This window comes from Lampetra planeri, chromosome 25 (genome assembly GCF_965212315.1).
Source record: "Lampetra planeri chromosome 25, kcLamPlan1.2.h2, whole genome shotgun sequence".
In the NCBI taxonomy this organism is placed as follows: Eukaryota; Metazoa; Chordata; class Hyperoartia; order Petromyzontiformes; family Petromyzontidae; genus Lampetra; species Lampetra planeri.
In genome coordinates, this window is record NC_136131.1 from 12,568,639 (window position 1) to 12,591,756 (window position 23,118).

The following is a 23,118-nucleotide window of genomic DNA, read 5'->3' on the forward strand; positions in this document are numbered from 1 at the left end:
TAAAGATCCCGATGCAGGCTGGACCGAGGTGCCTGTTCCTGCGAGCACAGAGTGGGGGGGTGTGGGGGGGGTCTCGTGTTACCGCAGCGGCCTCGCTCGTCAGCGAGAGGCACACGCGGCGCCGCTGCGTCTCGACGACTCGGCGCGCCCTCTCGCAGCACCGCCACGCGCGCACGTCGCAGCAGCAGCTCGGCCGGCGGATTGCGCATCTTAGACGACGCGCACATCGACACGTCCGTGTGTGTTGGGGGCTCCGTTGTGGTCGAGGCAGCAAATGGGTGAGGAGGAGGAGGAGGAGGTTGCGTGGGGCACGGTGGAGAGGTTCCCCAGCCCCGGCAAGGGGAGAGGGCTCCGTGCTGCCCGCGGCAGCTTCTCACGGGGCGACCTGCTGCTCGTTGCTCATCCGTTCAGTGCCACCGTCGCCGACGATGAACGGGGACGATTCTGCGACCATTGCTTCGCCAGGTGAGGGTTGCTGGTCGCCAGGTGAGGGTTGCTGGTCGCCAGGTGAGGGCGATCGGATGAAGTCGCCCTTCAATCGTTGCGACTCTATAGGTTAGCCAAGCCCATCAGCTCCTGATCGCTCTCGCATCGCTGCTATCATGGACACTGTGCCCATGGATGACAATTATTGATTCCTCCGCCCGTGTCGAGGACTCCAGGTCACCGACATTGACTGTTCCGTCCCAACCGTGCTGTGTTCAACCACCATCCTCTAAAATGTCTTAAATCCTCAACACTCTGCGCACCCAGCAGTCGATTGGCAGGTTCGGTGTGGTGCGGTCAAGTGGAGGTTACTCCCTACACGTTACACCTGTGGATACTCATTAGCTGAAACATCTTAATACACAGAGGACTGCTTGTCTGCGGTTTCTGAGTGATGGTGAAATGTCATTTCCGTGTACGACGCTGCGAACAGCTAAACATTACAAAACGTCTGACCGGCGGGGAAGAGTAGGCCAGCTACCCTCCAGAGGGACTCAATACAGCTACCTCTGTTGGGGGCCCTTCTGGACGCAGTGACGTGAACAGGAAATTGCAGGGCTGCACATTGACACTTGATTTGTAGGCTTACATGTTTTGCATACACAAGGCCAAGTCAGGTTGTGGAACAGGGCGAGTGCATGCAGTGTTGTATACAAATATGAACGTGAGCAGGAAAGTGAATGGTCGGTATGAATGTGATGTGTTTTGGTGTTTTTCCCCGCAGGAAGGAAAAGCTGTCTCACTGTGGGAAGTGTAAGCAGGCGTATTACTGCAATGCACAGTGCCAGGTACTACTAACAGGCAGCCGCAACTGCAATCTTGCACTGTGGTGAACAGAACTCCACAAGGAGGACTTGTAAATCTGTTCCCCATTGTTAGTGTTTGTAACTTTGTTTTCCATTGCTTGTGTTTCACGCTCATGTACCACAACCTATACATGTTTGCACGTGCTACATTTTACCTGAAATATTAAACTTCATGAGATGAAATAGTGTATGGAATTGTACACGCCACAGTCGCAACACTTGCACCTCACAGCACGAAGGGCCTGAGTTCGATTCCCAATTTAAGCGCCTTTACTACATGTGGACTTTGTACATTTCCCCCAATCTGTATGGTTTCCTTTGGATGCTCCCGGTTCTTCACAAAGCCAAATAAAACACCTTGTAACTGGTATTGGCCAGGCATCACAATGCTGAACAATCGCTTGCATATTCGTCAATTGGGATGACGGATGGCAGTCACATCGCCCACGACTGAGAAAACCTGGCAGCACCCTCCTGAGAAAGTCTTGAGATACAGAGAGGCTTTCCTAGGTAAACAAGCGTCGTCTTAATAACAATACAATAACAATCCATTACGAAGCACAGCAGTGGTATTGCCATAATTATGATCTGTCACTTGGACTGGTCGTGCAGGCCAGACATCACATCAGCAGCATCAGCTGCTGCTGCCACTGCTCTCACTCACATGGCCAGGAATGCAGCCGCCGCTATAAATACCATCAGCGCAGCGCATGTGCTCCTGCGCTTAGTTGAGGGTTATTTTAATAGTGAAGGACGCTGGTTACAAGCCACCATCTCCATCGCATGCCATTTAAACCTTCAGCTGTACTGTCATTGATACTAATAGTGATGAATGGTCTCAGACGTGCACTGGTGTTCAGCTGCGATGCCCTCTCTTCCTCTCACAAGACTTTCATGATGATACCCACACACTTGCAGTTACTTCATAACTACTCTTTAATTGCTGCATATTACCCTTCTCACCAAGAAACAGAACATACTCCCTGGAGATGTGCAGTTGCACGTGGATGATTACATCACAGGATCATGACACGGTGATGACTCGAGTAGGCCTTTGTCTAGTGATGGATTGATCATGGATGATGATGACACACCATTGGCCAAATCCACAAGATGTTGAATCAATAAGTCTACTGGCTCTTGAAACCAATATCAAGCAGAATTTGTTGAAGCAAACGAACTCTTGACCAGTGTCAAACGTATGGGTCTCATCAACAATCAGGCTTGCTACAAATCATATGGTATTGGCAAGATCACTCCATATAACATATGGGATCCTATTGAACATGATCTAGTGTTTAGGAAATAAATATTGATATTGTTTCAGTGGGATGAGAATACTTTCAAAGACGCATCTGCATTCCCTGGTGATACTAGAAAAGCCAACATGGTACTTGCATTCAAGCATTTTCTACCCATTTTGACAAATGAAATAAAAGTGTGCAAATGAGTGATGAAAAGCGTATGAACTCACATTACGAATGAACGCTGCAGAAAAGCGTCTGTGCTGTGTTCGCTATACTGTATATTTATATTTTTTATGGGATATTTTCAAAGTCTGCGTTTTCTACAGTTTGGTAATTCCGGCTTTGTGTATCACAACACGCTGCAAAACAATCCCAAAGGAGCGAGTGTCTCTGTTGTTCCCTTAAAATCCACAATGTCGCTTTTCACGCAACTCATTTAATTCCACGTGCCACTAATTGCGGCGTTACGCTGCCACCTCAAAAGAGCGTAGCTTGCATTGTTCAATAAACGGCCTGTGGAGGTCCCTCCGGATGTTATTAACTGCCTGCACTATGATCAATTTCCTACCTAGATACCTGATTTGCCATGTTGATCATGGATGATATGATTAATGTTAGTAATGGCCAGAGACCTGATTACCGCTGGTTTTGTTCTGCACAGACTCATGACGAAGCATACGTTCTGTTGACAACAGGGCGTCTTTTTCAGATTTGTTCTGATCTAAACAAATCTGGTCACAACTCGATTTTGTTTACACTCTCTAAAATAGAACAAAACTAACACGGATATATATTCTTGGTTCTTTCGGTAAAGTCACGTAGAAGGGAAATAATAAAGTAAAAAAAATTCGCACGACGTTTCGATTCAAGAATATAATCCCTGCAGTCAAGAAAAGCTTTAAATCGAAATTTGACGCAGAGATCTTCATTATTCAACTCTTTGGACGCGTACTATTCATCATCATCATCATCCATGATCAATCCACTGCTGGGCGAAGACCTCCCCAAGCTGTCGTGATTCCTCGGGATGCAGCAACAACCCATGTAGCACCTGCACGAGAGCTGTTTTTATCGCTCCATCTCCGTGCTGGATGTCCCGTGGCGCGTGTTTACTCAAGTGTCTGCTCCTCCTACGCGTGTCCTGACCCTGGTCTATCGTCTCTGCTTGGAAAGTGTCCTGCCCAAGTCCACTTTTATTTGAACAGTTTGCCAGTAACCTGCTTGTGTTTACGTTGAGTAAACAAGATGGTAATCGTTCTGTCTCTGAAGTGGGTTTCTAAGCACGCATCTCTCCACGCTTCTGTGTGCGCTTATTCGTTTTGGGTCCCCGTGTTTTTAATAATTGCCCATTGTTCGAGGTGAATTGTCAGTGCAAGTAATATGCACTGATTGACAAGTTTCTCTCTAAGCACACTGCTCTGTTTAGTAAATCACTGCTGTTAGAGTGCTCATTTGTATACCTATATGCCAACCAAAGTGAAACAAGTAACTGTTCTACACCACACCATAGTAAGATGAAATGTTAACATCCGCGACATTAATGTAACAAATAATTACAGGTATTGTAACCATTTACATAAGTGTTGCTAATGCATTGCTGCGTCCTGTAATGTGTGCTCCGTAGCCTCCTTGACCGTCTCCCGGTGTGTTTGCAGCTTGTACCACGTGGCTATTCGGCATTGTAGCTGACTCTCTCCTGACGCACGAAGAGTTATTTAATGGACTCCAGTTCCCGAAGAAGCTCACAGCGCCTGCAGTACAATTTCACGCACAATGCCAAACAGCAAGCGGTACAAACCCAAAAACAACACCACACAGAGCTATCTATAAACCTACAACCCGCTCAAGGCCTACACCAGTAGCCATTGAGTGTTTGTTTAATGCGATCTGTTACTTGACTCGTGATCAGCACCGTGTGTGTCTGTGTGTGTGTGTGTGTCTGTATGTGTGTCTCTGTGTGTGTTTCTGTATGTGTGTCTCTGTGTGTGTCTCTGTCTGTGTGTCTGTGTGCGTGCGTGTGTGTCTGTGTGTGTCTGTGTGTGTGTCTGTGTGTGTGTGTCTGTGTGTGTGTGTCTGTGTGTGTCTCTGTGTGTGTCTGTGTCTGTCTGTGTGCGTGTGTCTGTGTGTGTCTCTGTATGTGTGTCTGTGTGTGTCTGTGTGTGTCTGTGTTTCTGTGTGTGTGTGTCTGTGTGTGTCTCTGTGTGTGTCTGTGTGTGTGTGTGTGTCTGTGTGTGCCAGCGAGCCGATTGGCCATCACACAAGCTGGACTGCGACGGGCTGCGGCAGATGGGCCCACAGTGGGCACCTGGGGAGGCAGTGAGGCTGGTTGCCCGGATTCTCACCAAGCAAGTCCGTCTCGCTCATGCTCTGATTTCACACACACGGTGTGTGTGTGTGTATGTGTGTCTGTGTGTGTGTGTATGTGTGTGTGTGTATGTGTGTGTGTGTATGTGTGTCTGTGTGTGTGTGTGTATGTGTGTCTGTGTGTGTGTGTGTATGTCTGTGTGTGGGGACGACTTAGCCCATCATCTCTCTGCATCCCTGTCAACCCGTACGGTTTACCCCGTATTCTCGTACAGGGAAATTGAGTTTTCAGGTCCATACGGCGTACAGCCGTTTCAATACGGGCACAACAACATGTCTATTTGTTTGTGTTTCTACCTTGTGATGGGACTTCGTAGGATGAACGTTGATATGTATTAGGGCCAATAAGGTCTGAATTGGTCTCTAATAAGTTAGGGCACTGACAAGGGTTTGACGGCCATGCCCTATACATGGTGCACTGTGGCAGACCCCTTGGCTTACAACTGGAAGATTGAGACTTACATCTCCATTTGGGGTCAATAAATGTCGTGCCACTTTGTGGCAAGTGAAGGGTGGGTGTTCTGTGCCACGACGTGACCCCCACTAGAGGAATGTGGAATGTTGCACCGCTGGGCCAGGGCCGCCAACACCATTGAGCGCCGCCCCAATTGACATTTGACTTTGAAATTGACGTTGGTTGTTGTACGGTATCATGTTCCTAGAATTGGGGTTTGCATTTTCTGTTTTAAATTGATTTGCATTTCTCTGATAATGAGTATTGGATATATGAACGTGTAACACAGTTCCTAACTGGCCATTTGTAAAAAAAGTATGGTTATTAAATTATTAATCGATAAGATAAAATATGTGCGTTAAACATGCTCCTTATACTTTTTAAAGTCGCATATTTACAGTATAATCGGTACAATTTAAATGATTCTTACTGTTTTAACAAAATAACAGCACAAGTAATGAAGGTTAAACACAATTCCATGCAATAAACACGTTCAGTATGCCAACGTGAATGTTTAATACGACTTAGCAAAGTGTTGCCACGTGTTGTGTTTGTGACAGAAGATGACTAAAGAGAAGTGCGCTTCAGAGGAGTTGTTGCGGGTCGAGGAGATGGAGTCACGTAAGCGAGCCGCGGAGCCGACATCCCACCACGTGGCTGCATGCGCCAGCAGCCTCGTAAATAAGTGGAACACGGAATTTCAGAGTCCTGAGATTGCTGCGAACTTCCATGATGATCAATTACTTACGGTGCCACTTGTAGTGCTGGGTGGACAGTTATTAGTGTATGTATGTTATACTTCATTCACATTGTACGTAGCCAACCGTGCTGATCATTGCGATGCGTGGCTATTGTCGCGTCATCTCATTCCCTCCCACGCTGAACATGCTGATTGATGATGGATTAGCCAGAAACCCCAAAGCAGGGCCCAACAGAGAATGTCTTGAAACTCAATGAAGCTTTCTGGGGGAAAGAAAAGTCATTGGAGAGTATTAATTCTGCTGCTGTGATGCAATTGTTAACACATTGGACCTGCGATCAATAGTTTGCTGATTCATTCTTTAGGGGCTGAAGTTTAAACAATGGAACACATTTCTTAAATCTCTCCACCGTCTGTCCACTCAGCAGTCTGAATGGGGACGCCACAGTTGTGTGAGCTGCAGGTTGTCTGCGGTGGAATAAAGCATCGGTAACCCACCTCTTCCAATATGTTTTGCCAGCGTGGAAGAGTAGGCCAAACACCCTCTCGCTAGAGCTCCTTCTAGTGGAGGCTTTTCTGCTAGTAGTTGCGTGAGCCAACACTTTCAGGGCTGCACCTGTACCCCACGTGACAGTGTTATTGAACACGAGTGCAAGTGGTCGATGTTCACCCTCCGGCGTGACTGCACTCCCGGCAGACACCGAGGATCTGGATAACGAGCAGAGGGAGGCCATCGGGCAGGAGATCACGGCGCTGCACCACTACTACTCGCGACAGCTGGAAATACCCGGGAACGAGGAGATGGTGGCGATGTTTTGCAAGGTCTGCACCTCTCCTCCTCTGCATCGAGGCACCAAACACGGGCGTTGCCCCGTGGAGTGTTCATCGATGTAAATCGAAGTTCTTGATTTGCAAGGCCCGCGAGCCACTGGCTGCCCCTGGCGGTGGCCTTCAGTGCGGCCCCTGACGCAGCCCACATCACGCCGCTGTGAAGCCCACATCACGCTGCTGTGAAGCACACATCACGCCGCTGTGAAGCGCGCAGCTGTGAAGCACGCAGCTGACATTAGTGATTCCTGAACAGCATCTGGAGATGCTGCTCGTAGGAAGATGCTGTATCACTCTGAATAATTATTATTTTGTGTGAGTATCGTCAACCACAAGCTGAACACCTTACAAGATGTGAATGTGTAAATTTGCAATCTAAGCACGAGAGCTTCACTATAGTGCAATATATGTAAAAATGTAGGCGTGTGTACATGTATATTTAAACATATATTTTAATGCATATTATTATTATTTGGTGATGCTGCTTTGGTAGTGGTGCAAAATCTCAATTCGCAAAAAAAAACCTCAACACATTCAGCAAAAAAAACTACACTCCAGCCAGAAGAGCAAAATTGTAAATACGTAACGACTCAGACGACGAGGGAGTAGAAAGAGCCACTTTATTTGGACGCAGCCACAATCAGGGACCCCGGGCTCCGTGCCTAGTCTCCAGCTCGCAACCTCCTCCCAACGCCCCCACTCCTCGTGCTCTCGCCTTTCATACTCCTCAGCCCCCTCTCTCGAACCTTCTTGTCCTGGTTGTGTTTTACATTTAGCCAATCCCTGTCATTCCCCTGTAACGGATCCTCTCTGAATTTTTACTTTACCGAAAGAACCAAGAATATGGATCCTCTCTGTTTTCCGATTTCTCGTTTTGTTTCAATGCATCGATCAATATACAACAACACGGATAGTTATTTATTTATTCGACATTGATGGAGGCAGCAAACTCAATTCCTTGCGAGGGCTGCGAGCCTGCACCTGACAGAGAAAGGTCCGGCTCGGCACTGCCCACGTGCAAACGTTTCACACGACACAGTCGTGCCTTGTCTCCCGCACGGCTGGCTGCTGTGAGCCGCTTAGGAGACACTCTGGTGAGTGCTGTCATCTCGCAACGTGGGGTGTCGTGTCCCCTCTGTGACTGGTGAGCAGGTGAAATGCAACGGATTCACAGTGGAGGATGAAGAGCTCCACCACATCGGGGCCGCGCTGTACCCGAGGTGCGTGCTCACGGCACTCGGCAGGACGGGGCCGGTCTCTCTCACTTCGCAGTCGCTCTCGTTCGGGATGTAGCGACGCACAAGCAGCTCGTGTCTCCGTTTCCTCGGTGGATCACCACGTGGCAGGACTGTGAGAGGCTGCGACAGCTTGAGGAGGCTGTCATCCGCGTATGGATCGATTTTGGCTGACGATGACGATGATGAAGTGACAACGTATTGATGAATACATTTTGATTCTTAATTATACAAATACGTCAAATCACACGTGTAAGAATTAATAGTTTTCAGATTTGTGCAAATTATATGTGAGCATTACAGTTCGGCCAATGGGGTGAATGCAACTATACGAATGAGCTAAAACAATCAAGAGAGAGAAATACAGGTGAGATGGTAAAATTTGATTTGAAAAATAATCTCTTCATGAATCCAAAACACAGCCCTGAACTGCCAAATGTAATCGATTTCCCAACGGGTGAGTCCTTACACATGTATCATTATATAATGATATAAATATTTTTTATCCCCGCACGTCCGAGTAGCACGGTTGACTACGTACGGTGCAAAAGAAGTTCAACATACACAGCCAATGTGTGTGTGTGCCTACAGACATGTATATACCATATCCCGTATTGTACGTATGCAGTGCCGACCGTGACGAATTGACATCCGTGGAAAAGGCATTTAAAGCTCATCGGATTCCTCCAGTATAAGTACAGATTGTGATTCTGCATGCACGACGACGGCTGCCACCTGATGGACTTGTGCCCTGAGTGGCATTCCAGAAGGCCCTCGCCACCCCACTCGGGGCCTCGCAGGAGACGTTTTGTCTCAGCTCCCATCGAATGTCCACCACGGGCAGCAGCAGCAGCTGCCCACGTTGCTTGCCCTGCCCGCTGCCCCGGGCATGCCGACACACGCCACAGTCCCCCCACAGCTCATCGTCGTCATCGCACTCTGCAGAGGTGCGGCTCTTTGCTCTGAACCCACTTGGCTCTCCCCGCCCCCTCCCCGCCGCCACAGCCTCGCTCTGCTCAACCACAGCTGTGACCACAACTGCGTGGCGACGTTCAGAGGCAGCACCGCCCAAGTCAGAGCTCTGCGGGATATCGAGCAAGGGGAGGAGGTACGTGGTTGGGTCTCGCGTGCGGCCCCTGCGCGAACGACGTCTTGTCAAAGGGGATCAGGTGCAGGAGTTCTCGCACTGCGCAAACAACCTGGGAACCCCAGTTCGTCTTATCTTCACGGCCAACATCATCAGTGGCGAGCGGTGTCGTCTCGGCCTTCAATGACTACCTGGTGCAATGCATGAACATCAGCATTGGGGGAGCGATGCCATCGCGTTGCGAGGGGTGCCAGCCTCAATAGGCGCTTGCTGACAGCACTTGCCGCCACGGTCTACAAGGTGGCACGGGCATCTTCGTGTGTATGTGCATGTGTGTGCGCATGTGTGTGCATGCGTGTGTGTGCATGCCACCTGTAACGATGACCGTGCACGTGTACCAGTGTTGAAGACGGCGTAGTCACGTGTCCCCAGCGTGGCGCTGTCTCTCTAACCCCTCCATCACTTGGCGCGCGCGTGCGGACGGCGACGCTGCCGAGAATGACGCCGTCTTGGCTCGGAGTGGCAAAGGCCGCCGGTGCGCACTGGCAGGACGCTCCCGCACAGTCGTGCAGACTGGATGAGTATCGAGTTACATCGTTATTGAGGAGTGTCCATGCTTCCGAGATTTATCATAGGGGCCGTGCATAAATGACGTCACGCACCTAGGGGGGGGGGGGGGTCAGACATTTGTGACGGTGTGTGACGAGGGGGGGGGGGGTGAGAAATGTGACGTCACATCAAAATGCGCAACTTTAAATAAATCTAAACACGTTCTACTTAATTAAGTAGACTTTTTAATAAATGTTTTCTCCTACAACATCAGAGTGCAGCGGCACATTAAATACGCACTACAATGACAATAGTTTAAAGCGATTTGAAGCATTTTTTATTTGGGGGGGGGGGGCAGAGCTTTGTGACGTCATATTTGAGGGGGGTCTGACTTTTTGTGACGCCGTGTGACGATGGGGGGGGGGGGTAAAAAATTGTCCAAAATCGCGTGACGTCATTTATGGACGGCCCCATAGCCGGCAGCGTGCGCCGATTGAAAACGTTCCTCTCCGGCCCTCTGGCGCGCTGCGTTTCGCTGTCACCGTCAATCTGACAAACACTCGCGCCAGGCTGCTGTGCCCCACCCCTCCACCTCGCCTCATTCATCTCAATCCGCCTTCCCGAACTGGTCGACATCAACGTTCCCCGTTGTGTTTTCCCCGAAGTCTCTCCCCAACAACGAGCATCTCTCTTCCGTTTGTGTAAATCCGCCTCTCGAAAAGACGTCAGCATCCCCCCCCCCCCCCATGATCCCTGCTTCCACGCAGGATCCGAGTTGTCCCACTAACGCCACTCAGAGCCAGCAAGGTAGCTTCACTCAGCAGACCACCGCCTCTGTTTGCTCTACCAGTGGAACTGAGCAATAACGAACTGGCGGGCTGCCACGCCTGCAACCAAGGCAAGTCCCAGCAGGGGGCAGTAGCAGGCAAGGCAAGGACTGTCACAGTGGGGACATTCACCTTTGTCACCTTCCATCGCGCCTTTCGACAACAAACCTGCCACTCTGTGTGTGTATCTACTGTGTTGAACTTCTTTCGCACCGTACGTAACCAACCGTGCTAATCGGAGGTGCGTGGCGCACCCTTAACCCCTATCACTAAAACACGAATACTCACCGGGCTATACATCGTCACACGAACCCGCCTCGACAAATCTGTTCCTTAAGGCGTGGGGGGTGGGGGGGTAATCAGACTGAGGTGATCTGTGCTCTCGCATGCCAGAATCTGCAGGTGCATCCACAATTCCTGTCAATAGTTCACAGCGAACAAAGCGCGACTAATGGGAGCACTCGGAAATGATGACCCTGAGGAATGCACCACTTGGTTTACTTGGAAAACCCAAACTGGGCACGCTTCCCACGCAGATTGGCACCACACACAGCCCACACAGCACGTGTCTCACACACAGCACGTGTCACACACACAGCACGTGTCACACACACAGCACGTGTCTCACGCAGCGCGTGTCTCACACAGCACGTGTCTCACACACAGCACGTGTCACACACACAGCACGTGTCTCACACACAGCACGTGTCTCACACACAGCACGTGTCACACACACAGCACGTGTCTCACACACAGCACGTGTCTCACACACAGCGCGTGTCACACACACAGCACGTGTCTCACGCGCAGCACGTGTCTCACACACAGCACGTGTCACACACACAGCACGTGTAACACACACAGCACGTGTCTCACACACAGCACGTGTAACACACACAGCACGTGTCACACACACAGCACGTGTCTCACACACAGCACGTGTAACACACACAGCACGTGTCTCACACACAGCACGTGTCTCACACACAGCACGTGTCTCACACACAGCACGTGTAACACACACAGCACGTGTCACACACACAGCACGTGTCTCACACACAGCACGTGTCTCACACACAGCACGTGTCTCACGCGCAGCACGTGTAACACACACAGCACGTGTCTCACACACAGCACGTGTCTCACACAGCCCGTGTCTCACACACAGCACGTGTCTCACACACAGCACGTGTCTCACACGCAGCACGTGTCTCACACACAGCACGTGTAACACACACAGCACGTGTCACACACGCAGTCAGTGTCTCACACGCAGCACGTGTCTCACACACAGCACGTGTCTCACACAGCCCGTGTCTCACACACAGCACGTGTCTCACACACAGCACGTGTCTCACACACAGCACGTGTCACACACGCAGTCAGTGTCTCACACGCAGCACGTGTCTCACACACAGCACGTGTCTCACACGCAGCACGTGTCTCACACACAGCACGTGTCTCACACGCAGCAAATATCCAGGGTCCCACGCGGGGATTCGCTTGTTTATCCGCTGGCAGTGATCACGGAAACTCCGGATAACTGGAAGAGTTTTCCACACAACTCCGTCGATCTGCTGTGCTCCCGACCCTCATGAATGCCGACCCTGGATAAATACATTCACGGATAATCACCAGGTCACCGATAAACGAGTGCAAACATCCTGAAATACTGAGGCGATCAATATTGATATTGTAAAATGTATCAGTTTGATCGTTACTGTTGTAAAATATTACAATAATGTTATTGCAGATTACTCTAGAATAGTTGGGAAATAAATACATGACTAGTATATTTGTAAAATATTGCAGTATTATTATTGACTTAAAGCTTTCGTGACTGCGGGAATTCATAGTCTTTGAGTCTTTAGATGATGTCACGTAGATAGAATAAAAATAAATAAAAATATCACGACGTTTCGATCGCAGCACAAGCAATCGTCATCAGGTGGACATAGCGGGAGCGCTGATGCACCCTCCCGCTATAATTATTATTTTATTATTATTACGTGTGTAATCTACGTGGCTTTACCGAAGGACCCAAAGAATAGTCTTATTATTTTTGCCAATTATTTAGTATTTGACTCTGACAAACGATCCTAGTGGTAGTTTCCTTAACGCGCAGACGGCATATCGGCCCGTCGGGACGTGGGATACACGTGGCCTCTTTGGCAAGGGTCACGTGGGATGCTGCATCGTGACCAGGTTGGTATTTGTGTTGCTGTTGTAGACTCTGGTGAGGGAAGCCGTGTGGCCGGGCTCTCAACTCACAGCTGGGAGAATGGCACCTGAAATGTCAAGTGGGGGGGGGGGGGTTCGTTTCGCCCATCGTCCTCACGAGCTGGGGGTCAACACCCCACGAGTGCCGCCCTCCCGAGACAAGCTCGTAGTCGTCATTCTGTCGCACGTGGAAAGATGGAATTTCACCACCGGCTCAGAATTACCAACAGAGATGAGGATCACGCTTTATTTGGCTTTTGATTATTGTAGGAATGGATTGCTCTTGAAACTTACTGCCGATGAGTTGCCATGTGAAACTGCACGGTCGTATGATTCGTTTTGCCATGACATTGTCATCATTCGTCAACTCAAACGTACACGAAGGCCATTGTCAACTTTGGCACATTTATTGATGGTCAGCGAAGATGAATCTGTGACTCAGATATTGTAGGCTAAGCGCGGTTGAGCCTGGATAGGGCTTGGATGGGCGACCACGAGGCAGACAACGGTGCGTGGGCTGCTGCGGGGCTGAGCTGTCCGCAGTCAGAGTGCAGAGACGTCTCCTGCTGGACTACTGTTATACAAGCTCCGACATCCAGCACAGGAATTGTTTTCTCACTCGATATTTACCATAACAATGGTAGGCTTGCAGGAGGGATTGTCAGTGTAAGGCCCTACCACTAGATTCAAAAGTACGCGGAATAATTGTATATTGTTGTACCCTCTATTGCCATGAACAGTTTTATAACCAAAATAACAATTTCACAATAATAATCCCGCAATCATTCCAGGAACTGTGTTGGACTCTATCGGCTAGAACTAAATCACTGCCTGTGCAAGATGATGAAACACTTTAAATCGTCGAAACAGATTCATGCACATTCCATGAGGCACACTCTAATCCACAGAGATGGCCAAACCCACGTGAGCTTCCTCTGTGCTGTGCAGCGTGTCACGTGAGTGGCTGTCCCTACAGCTGTCCATCAGCTACATTGACCTGCTGTACCCGACGGAGGATCGCAACGAGCGTCTGCGGGAGATGTACTTCTTCACCTGCCACTGCTGCCACTGCCAGAGCCACCACCTGGTGAGACGCTCTGAGACAGTGGCTCTCCTTCTTCTTAGCCCACGGTGCAGCATGCATCCCCTGGGGGCGTGAGATGCCCTTTCTGGGCGTGTGAGATATGCCGGGTTTTTAAAGGTAAATAATCGAAAACACAACTACTTTGTTTCATTATTAACATTAGACATTTTTTAACGATTCAGACGCAAATGGGTGCAAGGCTGCAGTAAAGGTGAAGGACCACTGTTCTAAGAAATGACTGTACTTGAGTGTATTGGCTTTCTGGACAGCGATTAGCAAGCAGCGTTGTTTCCGTGCCGTGAGCAAGCAGCTGCAGGGCTGCCCCTCTGCAGTGGCCCTCAGCACGAGCACCCTGGAGGTCGTGGCGGCCCTCTGTGATGCTCTGCGAGGCCGCGCTGTGCCAAGCGACGAGAGTGACGCGCACACACCCAGCGGTGTCGCCACTCCGGGCTGCTCGTCAGCTGCGAGCGAGCGACGTCAACAATCTTTGACGAACAAAATAAGATCGCGCACAGAAGCTCTGGAGACAGGGAACTGCTGTTTTGCGAAATGTGTAAAAGTGTTCTCATTACAAATTCACAGACAGCTAAAAATCAAGATAACGCATACAGCGCGACTGGTAATAGACAAACACCCCCCAATGCAGAAGAATGACCTCACAGCGACTCAACTGGAATTACACTTCTCAGCATCCCCCCTCCTGCGACAGCTTGGCAGCACTCTCCTGTAAGAGAATGTTAACCAGAGTGCGGCTTTCCTGGGGACTACAAATGTATTCTTTGAAAGTCCCCTTTGTTATCAGTTGCGTAACAATGCACCACGCAAGACAATACATACGTGCGTGCTTCTCTCCCTCTTCCATCCGGTATTGCGAGATGTTCTTCTTTACCCCGAGTCGGTCAACTCCGCTCATCATCATAGCAGCAGCTGCAGCTGCAGCAGCAGCTGCAGCAGCGGCAGCAGCTGCAGCAGCAGCGGCAGCGGCTTTGCCTCGTTCACTGCACCGCGCGTTCAGATGCGCTTCTGCGGCCGTCTGGAACGCGCTTCCTTCCAATATCAGGAAGCACTTTACATCATCCTGATTGAAAACTCGTGTGTTTAGCACTGCCTGCTGTGATATGCTGTTGTCCTTCCCCCGCACCTCCGACTAGAACACTTGGCTACGTACGTGCGAAAGAGTTTAAACCTCCGCACATAAGTCCCGATGTTTTTGTTTCTACTTCAGAGGTGACGACGCTAACCCTCGCTCTGCTGTCGCTTTCCTCCTCGCTCTGCTGCCCCCCCCCCCCCCCGTCCAGGACGACGAGAAGCTGGCCATCCGCAAGCTCAGCGATCCGCCGAGCCCCGAGTCCGTGCGCGAGGCGATTAAATACTCCAAGTTCATGATGGGAGAATTCCGCGCAGCCAAGCGCTCCAAGAGTATCCTTGCACATCTGATGCGGCGAGAGCGACTTGCAGGGAGGTAACAAATGAATAGCTCGGTAGTGTAAACACGACGACGAAAGTCGTCACGTCAGGGCGTCTCGCTCCTTCAAAGGAACAATGGGATGGCACCCACCTCTATTTGTGACGGAATAACTCCCAGCTTCGCTCGCCTTTACACCGCCAGTCCTGGCTCTCCACAATAATTGTCTTCGCTCAGCTGGGAATACGCGGAGCGAGCATCGCCCCCTACTGACAGACGAATGCGCGCTTGCAGGGACAGCTGCTGCCGTGCGCTTTGAGATGCTCAGGCATCGAACCACCCTGCACTTCACGTGCACAGTTTACTCTTCATTTTGAAGCAGCTGTCCTGCGGAATCTGCAAGTTATCCTGGGGACATTACAAGTCCTATTTGTTGTCAGCTGCGTCACAAGACACCGCTATTGACAATGAATGTTCGCGTTATTATCCCTTCCCTATGGTGTTGTGAGATGTTTCCCCCCCATGACGTATCTTGGTTGACGTGGCTGAAACGTGGCCACCCTACTGCTGACTGCCTGTGAAGTGGCCATGATTGAACAGCGTCGCTGCTGGGGGGATCATTGGTTGACTTGACCCCCCAATTATGCATTTAACTCTTCCCCCTTCAAGTTGTGAGTTAATCTCCTTAGTCGTAGTACACACTTGGATGGCTAAACATAAACTATACATATTCGAATCCCCAGGTAGACCTAGAAGACACGGATTCGTGTTGTATAATGTCCAAGACGAACTTAGAGCAGAGTAAGACGGACAGAGGTCTGCTCTCAAGCCGCATTGAACGAGCGCACTGGACAGTGACCACGAATCTTCTTCCTTGCAGTGAGTTTGATGAGAATGCCAGTGAGGGGTCAGAGTTCAGGAGAGCATTGAGAATGGGACCATATTCATGAAGGAATGAGGAAGGTGGCCCACAAAATGTTAAACATTTAATTATATTTGTACATTCTTATGCATATCTATTTTTAATAAGTGCATATACAATATACAGGGGTACACTACGGTTGACGGGCATGTGACAAGTGGTGGAGGACAGTGTGGATACCCCGACCTCTACCAACACATGTGGCCAGCTAGGAGAGTAGGCCAAATTACCAGAGGGGATTCTATAGGTCTCTCTGCAATGGATACCTGCCATAAGTCGCATGGGCGAATAATTATACAATTATAATTATACAATGATATAATTATATAAATATAATTATACAGTTGTTATTATACAATGATAATTATACAGTTATAATTATACTTTTACATTTATAAAACATTCCACTCAAAAATGATGAAAATAAGAATGAAGAACGATGCTGCTCTCATCTGTAGGGATTTTTGTAGCGGGAACTTCTGGGGTGACTGGGTTCAAGGATTACAAAAAACCTCCGTTTATGAAACAAAACTCTCCGTAAACACCGCACACACACACACCTGACTGTGCACACGGGCTTCTACTGGGGCCACACGTGTGTGGAATTACTCGTGGAATGCTTGCAGTTTTTCACCTTTTAAGAAGATATATATTTTACAATTTTGTTTGATTTTTGGGGGGGGGGGAATTTCTATTTTTCTGTGTTGTTCAAGCCACCCTATAGGATGCAGACTGCTGTGGAAGGCTTTGCCATCTGTAATTTATGGCCACATTGAAATAATACTTGGCAGGTGCTAAAGTTTAGGGAATACTGAAATGGTACCCCATTGCATAAATCAAGAATAAAATGTGCGTGGTATTTGAGCAGAGGCACTGGCCACAATTTTGCCCAAAGTCTTGAAATACAAACACAGCATTTGGAAGCATATGTTCTGGCAGGTAACCCGCGTGTCAATTGGTCGTGACCGTCCGTCCGTCCTTCCCAGCCAGCCAGCAAAACTTGTTTTAATCTTGTATACAGCCCTGTATCTCTCCTCCTTTCTATTGCCTTCTCTGCACTGGAAACACTGCATCTCTATGTACTCTATGTATCGCTTTGTCTCCGTTCCTCTCTTCCTCTGGTCCATCTTCTACCTCGACCTCTGCATTCCTCTCCTGCCTCCCCAGGATCTCTCCCACTTCCCTCCCCCGTCTCTCTCCCTGCTTCTCTCTCTCTCGCCTCTCACCCTCAATCTCCTTATTCCCACCTCTCCCTTTCCCATCTCAATCTCTTTCGCCTCTCCCCAAGCCTCCCTCCCACTGCCTGTCACTTTCCTTTGCTCTCCTCTACCCGTTTGGCTCTCTCTCTCTTTCCTCTCCGTTTCATGCCCTCTCACTCTCTCCCAGCCCTCCTTCTCTCTCCCCGCTCTATCTCCCTGCCCTATCTCCCTGATCTATCTCTCTGATCTATCTCTCTGCTCCATGTGCGTGCACTCAATCCGTGGTCGGGGTGGAGGGGGCGCGATGACGTCAGTGCGGCGCACGGACGGGGCTCGATGCGGGTTGACGTCACCACCGAGCAGCCACACGAGCCCACGTGACACGCAGGCAGACAGGAATCCAACCAGAAAAACATTTTCTAATATAATATAAATGGCCATTGTGTGTGTGTCCTTGTAACACAACAGGCGGACACAGCACAACAGGCGCACACAGCACAACAGGCGAAGGCTCAATGTAGACACGGCGCTCTGCATTGATTCGCGTTTTTTTTCGTAACTTTCAGCTGCCAATGTCTGAACAGATCTTTGGTTTATGAGCACTCGTTATGGTAAGCAGGATGATGCATTGTATTGGCTAATTAAAACCCATTAGCCACAAGTGTCATAAATGAAGCACTGACAACCGGTGAAACGACACATTAACACAAAGAGAATAATTTTTGCTGTTTTTTTATTTGCTTCCTTTTTAATGGATTTCATGAATGGAATTTATAATTGCAACTCTACGAGTGGCTCTTAAATTGATGGACCGTTTTTTTGCATTACCAGCATCTCACACTATGTTGTGCATTTTATTTGTGTTTAGTGTCGGGACAGGCAACTTGGTTAGGCTATGACGAGGCTGCCCGTGCCCCCTGAGGCCCCCTGAGCATCCCCATACGCAGCTTTGCCAACCCCCGCGGTTGGCAAGGGAACGTCACGTCGGACAAGTTCACCGCGCGCGGTGCGGTCACTCCACGGGCTGGCAGTGAATTTAAGAAGGTCCCGGCACGTGAGCTAAACGTCTTCGGGAACTGAATTCAGTAAGCTTCCCGATACTTGGACTGAAACGTCGGACATCACACTGAACAACACGCAGTGCAACCCAAAAGAACACATCATAGAGCTATCTTACAATGATTTTTATTGCATTCACATCACTTGGCATGAGGGTCATACAACACTGTCACGTGGTAATATCTGACCGGCAGTGCCACTGACAACGCTATTGAGATAGGGCCTTCAGCCAACAGGGGCTCTGATGGTTTCATGGTGCGCGTCATTCAAAACCCAGACAGCACCCTCTGCTGCCGACATGAGTACATTTAAGCAAGTGTGTGCTTCCAAGCTGTTTCATCGCAGGGTTTTGTCGCCCACACGAATTACGAGCGGATTTACGGCTCCAGAAACTAAACATTGGCGAGTAACGATTTACGCCCCTCAAACGCAACAAAAAAATCACGAGTAATTTCAATTAAATAATCGATTCTCGTTTTGTGCGGGTTTACTCCGTCGTTTGTAGAGTCCAGTATGCTGCGAACTCATTCTTGTTCTGTTGGCATGAAGGAAGATACGCCTATTATCGTCAAAAGATCTCATCAATTCTCGGAAGCGGGAGAACTACATTCTTATGCATCGTCTTGAGTGGGGTATTATTACATTTCTGGCGAAAAAAAAACCGAAACCTTCATCCTGGGAAGACGTATCATTTTATTAAGACCGCTACTTCAACAACGGAAGGATCCTGGGAAAACCAGGACAAGTGGCAACCCGAGTAAGAGTCACGGTCAAGAGACTAAGCAATATAAACAAGACGTGCACTGGGTGATGTCTGAATTCAATTTTTCCACCAATTTTTTTCTTTTCATTTTACTAGGTAAGGCCCACTGAGCTATTTCGCTCTTTTTCAGAAGCGACCTGGCCACAAATGACAGCCCAATGAAGTAATAATTATTAACATTTATTTGTAAGGCACCTAACGTCTCAAGGCGCCTTGTAAGAATAAGGATAGGCCAAGAGAGACAGAGAAGCCAAATAGAATAGACCGACTTACAAAGATGTGGTTTCAAGACGAGACTTTAAAGTGTCCACATTGTCGGATAAAACACATTTACAACGGGCGGGAATTCACAACCGTGGCGCAGATACAACAAATGCCCGCTCACCCCAGGAAGTGGCTTATCATGTGGACATGTATAGCAGCCAACTACTCCAAAACGCACGTTGATTCTAAATGTGGAGGGACAAACGGAGGACATGGAGAAAAATCCACGCGACCACGGGGAAAACATGAAAACTCTAAATAGACACGCGCTTCTGGGTCGGGATCGAACCCACGACCTCCTGTCGACCTCGTGAAGTAGTTAACATCACCACCTCGCCACCGTGGCGCCAACTGTTGCCTGCCCTGTGAGTGGACTTGCACCTTGACGGGCCGGGTCCTCAGCTGGCACGGAGCTGCTCGAGATGTGTGAGCAGTGCCTGGAGAAGCAGCGGAGCGTCCTGTCGGAGGGCAACGTGTACCTGCTCCACATGGCCTACCAGGCCATGGGCGTCTGTCTCTTCGTCGAGCAGTGGGAGAGGGCACTGGACTACGGCCTGCAGGTCATCAAGCCGTACTGGTGAGCTACGGAGACACCCATATTCAATCTCGGGACAATTCGCTTACGTTAGCAGGGCTACACTTTGGGTTATTCGTTTCTTTAGAACTGCGTTTAGTTCGTTCCCCCGCACCTACCATTAGCACGGTTGGCTACGTACGGTACGAAAGAAGTTCAACATGCATACATACAAAATAGTTTGAACATACAATAAAAAGGTCAACACACTCCGTCGGCCGTCTTAAGACGCCCGCTGCAAGTCGTCTGGCCTCCAGGAGAGCGACCACGCGTTTGGCAAGCTGGCGGTGTCCGACTTGCAAATGGTTCCAACAGGTACCGGTTACATCACAGGTCCACGTGACTGGTTATTTACGAATGATATTAACTGCTGCTGCCATGCTATATCGAGTACCTTATTTAACAGGTTTCACTTTGACAAACAACATTTTGTCGGTGCACCAATGATACCCAGTGGCGATGGCTCTGTACATCACGGAGCTTGAAGGCTGGTGTGCTATTGGATAGAAAGAATGCCTTTCCCAGGTGCCTTTCGACATAGGGTGGTCATAATTAAACTATTGTCAAACATATTTTAGGTTTCTCTGTGAAGGTAGGACCGCTGTAGGTATTGCTATTTCCATGGGTTGCACAATGTGAACATTTGAAGTGAAAGGTGGCGGGTGGCGGTGTGGAATGCGAGGCGGGTGAATGACGTCGGCTGGAGTGGTGCGTAGCTCGAGTTTTATAGAGTTTGCACGTGAGTCGCACAATTAACAGATCGCCCATGTACACCTTCATTTAGCCGTGAGGAATTGTGTTACTCTCTTACCGCTCTCCACAGCAAACTGTACCCACGTCTCTCGCTGAACGTGGCCTCGTTATGGCTCAAGATTGGCCAACTTCAGGCCAACCTGGATCACACAAGTGCAGCAGCAAAGTCCTTCAGCAAGGCGAGGTTTCCACGTGCAGACACCATTCGCGACAATGTGAAACACATTGTGAAGGTGCAGCTCTGCAATTGCGTGCTCACACCACTGCTGGTGAAATGGTCTCCACTAAAGATAACTCGGAGAGTCTCTCTCGCAGATAATTGGCCTGACCTTTCACACTGGCCAGACATTCTGTAAATGGTGGGAGTACCCACACGATACAATGAGCCCGCCCACTTTGAAAAGTCTACAACTATGCTGGTTTTAAAGATATATGGCTTGGATTAAACTTGGTATTGGCCCTATAGCATTTTTCGTGCAAAAAAACTCAAATTGACTCGTGTGCTATTGCACACATTTCCTTAATCGGTGGATCTAATCCACAGATAGATTCAGTTTACACGAATGTTCATGCAAGCCCACCAAGGCCTTTATGGGATGTATCATGACATTTTTAACAGCACGTATGAAGGCAGAGCAGCTACAGTGATACGGCATAATCTACATTTGGTGTGGTTATATTTGTAAAAAAAAACATGCACAAATTTGGTCATGCATTTTCTACATTATAAAGAAAGTTTGAAATGTGAAAATAACATTATTCTAGGAATGTTTCCCCCTTTTTTTCTGGAAACAAAACAGGTGTTAAGATGTTAAAACACCTTAACACCGGATTTGGAGCTTTCGTGACTGCAGGAATTACTTTTTGGTTATTTCGGTAAAGTCGCGTAGAAAGAGAATACATGTTTTGTTGCCAGAAAAAAGGGGAAAACCTATTCTCATATTTTGGTACTGGCAAAGGATGTCCCATGATGTAACATTATTCTCTTGACCCACTCTTAGTAACGATGTGCAATTGCATGCCCTTAATGTACATAAAGCGATTGAACATATTTTGATTATTTCGGTAAAGTCACGTAGATAGAAAAATAATCAAAAATAAAGGGAAAAACATATTTTGAAAACCACTGTCGATTGTAGCCTGATTCCTAATCGGAGTGTCAATCTATAATGGAGACTGCAGCCTGGTTAAGTTAGGTGAGTGTAGTAGCAGTCTATAATGTAGACTGTAGCAATGGTTATTAAGCTGGGTGAGTGTACTGGCAGTCTATAATGTAGACTAGCCTTTGACCATGATATGTCACAAAGTTGGACAAAGTTGGCCCGAGTCTGACAACTGCTGTTAAAAACGATTGTGTCCTGTGCATATACTGTTCATCACAGGCTCTGGCGATAATGGAAGTCACCCATGGCAAAGATCATCCATACATCGAGGAGCTGAGAACAGCCGTGAAATCCAAGAAGAGCAACACTTCATAGCACTATCATCGTTGCGGAATTATCAGAGCTGGGGAGATTTTACTACCTTTTTTTGGTCGATTTCATAAAAATGGCGGCCACTCTCACATGGTGCCTCTCGAAAGCTGGAAACCCCCAACAAGCCACGCCTAGCGAGACGCGGCTGACGATGACGTCACCAGTGGAAGCCCATCATCTCCCATGCAGCAACACGCGATAACAGTTTGTCCCCCCCCCCCCCCAACTATTTCGGAGCTATTCGAGGAATCTAATAATTCTAATTCATCACACCAATATACAGTAGCATAATACATTACTCAAACAGATATCCCAAGCTCTGTTATTAATCCTAAGATAATCGCTTTACATGGCAGTTGCATGTATAGTTTCCTCATGGTATTTTGATGTAGAAGTGATCGAGTTATGCTTGGCAAATGGAAGGTAATGGACTAATCGCACCTCCCATTAGCACGGTTGGCTTCCACACGCTGCAAAATAAGTTCGACGTACATACCATTAATCTAATTTAACTCCATTGTTTTGAACTGGGTGTTTAATCGAAGCATTGCCATGCTCCTTCCGATTGAGGTCCTGCTGTGGGAAGCATTTATCTCACGTAACTGGTGCATTCCTTGTTCTTTTAAAAACACAGACATGTCCAATGTGCAACTTTCATATTTCATCAGTGCATTTATACAGAAGTGTATGGGTGCATCAATTTTGAGATTGCCCACAGGAAAACAAATGTTTTGCTCATATCACCGACTTTACAAAGGATAGTTTGTGGATTAAATTCTTGCCAGCTCGTCGAATAAACATTGCTATTTTAAAAAAA

General features: G+C 48.5%; 1 protein-coding gene across 1 annotated transcript; it reads left to right on the forward strand.

Moving 5' to 3' along the window:
- The first annotated feature begins 80 nt into the window (after positions 1-80).
- On the forward strand, positions 81-23,118 carry SMYD2 (SET and MYND domain containing 2). The gene is made up of 12 exons (XM_078606346.1): positions 81-465; positions 1,211-1,274; positions 4,778-4,888; positions 5,918-5,978; positions 6,755-6,879; positions 8,038-8,105; positions 9,126-9,228; positions 13,780-13,890; positions 15,186-15,306; positions 19,902-20,076; positions 20,897-21,005; positions 22,209-23,118. Exons 1-12 carry the CDS (start codon positions 275-277, stop codon positions 22,302-22,304), a joined length of 1,335 nt encoding a protein of 444 aa, XP_078462472.1. The 5' UTR covers positions 81-274; the 3' UTR covers positions 22,305-23,118.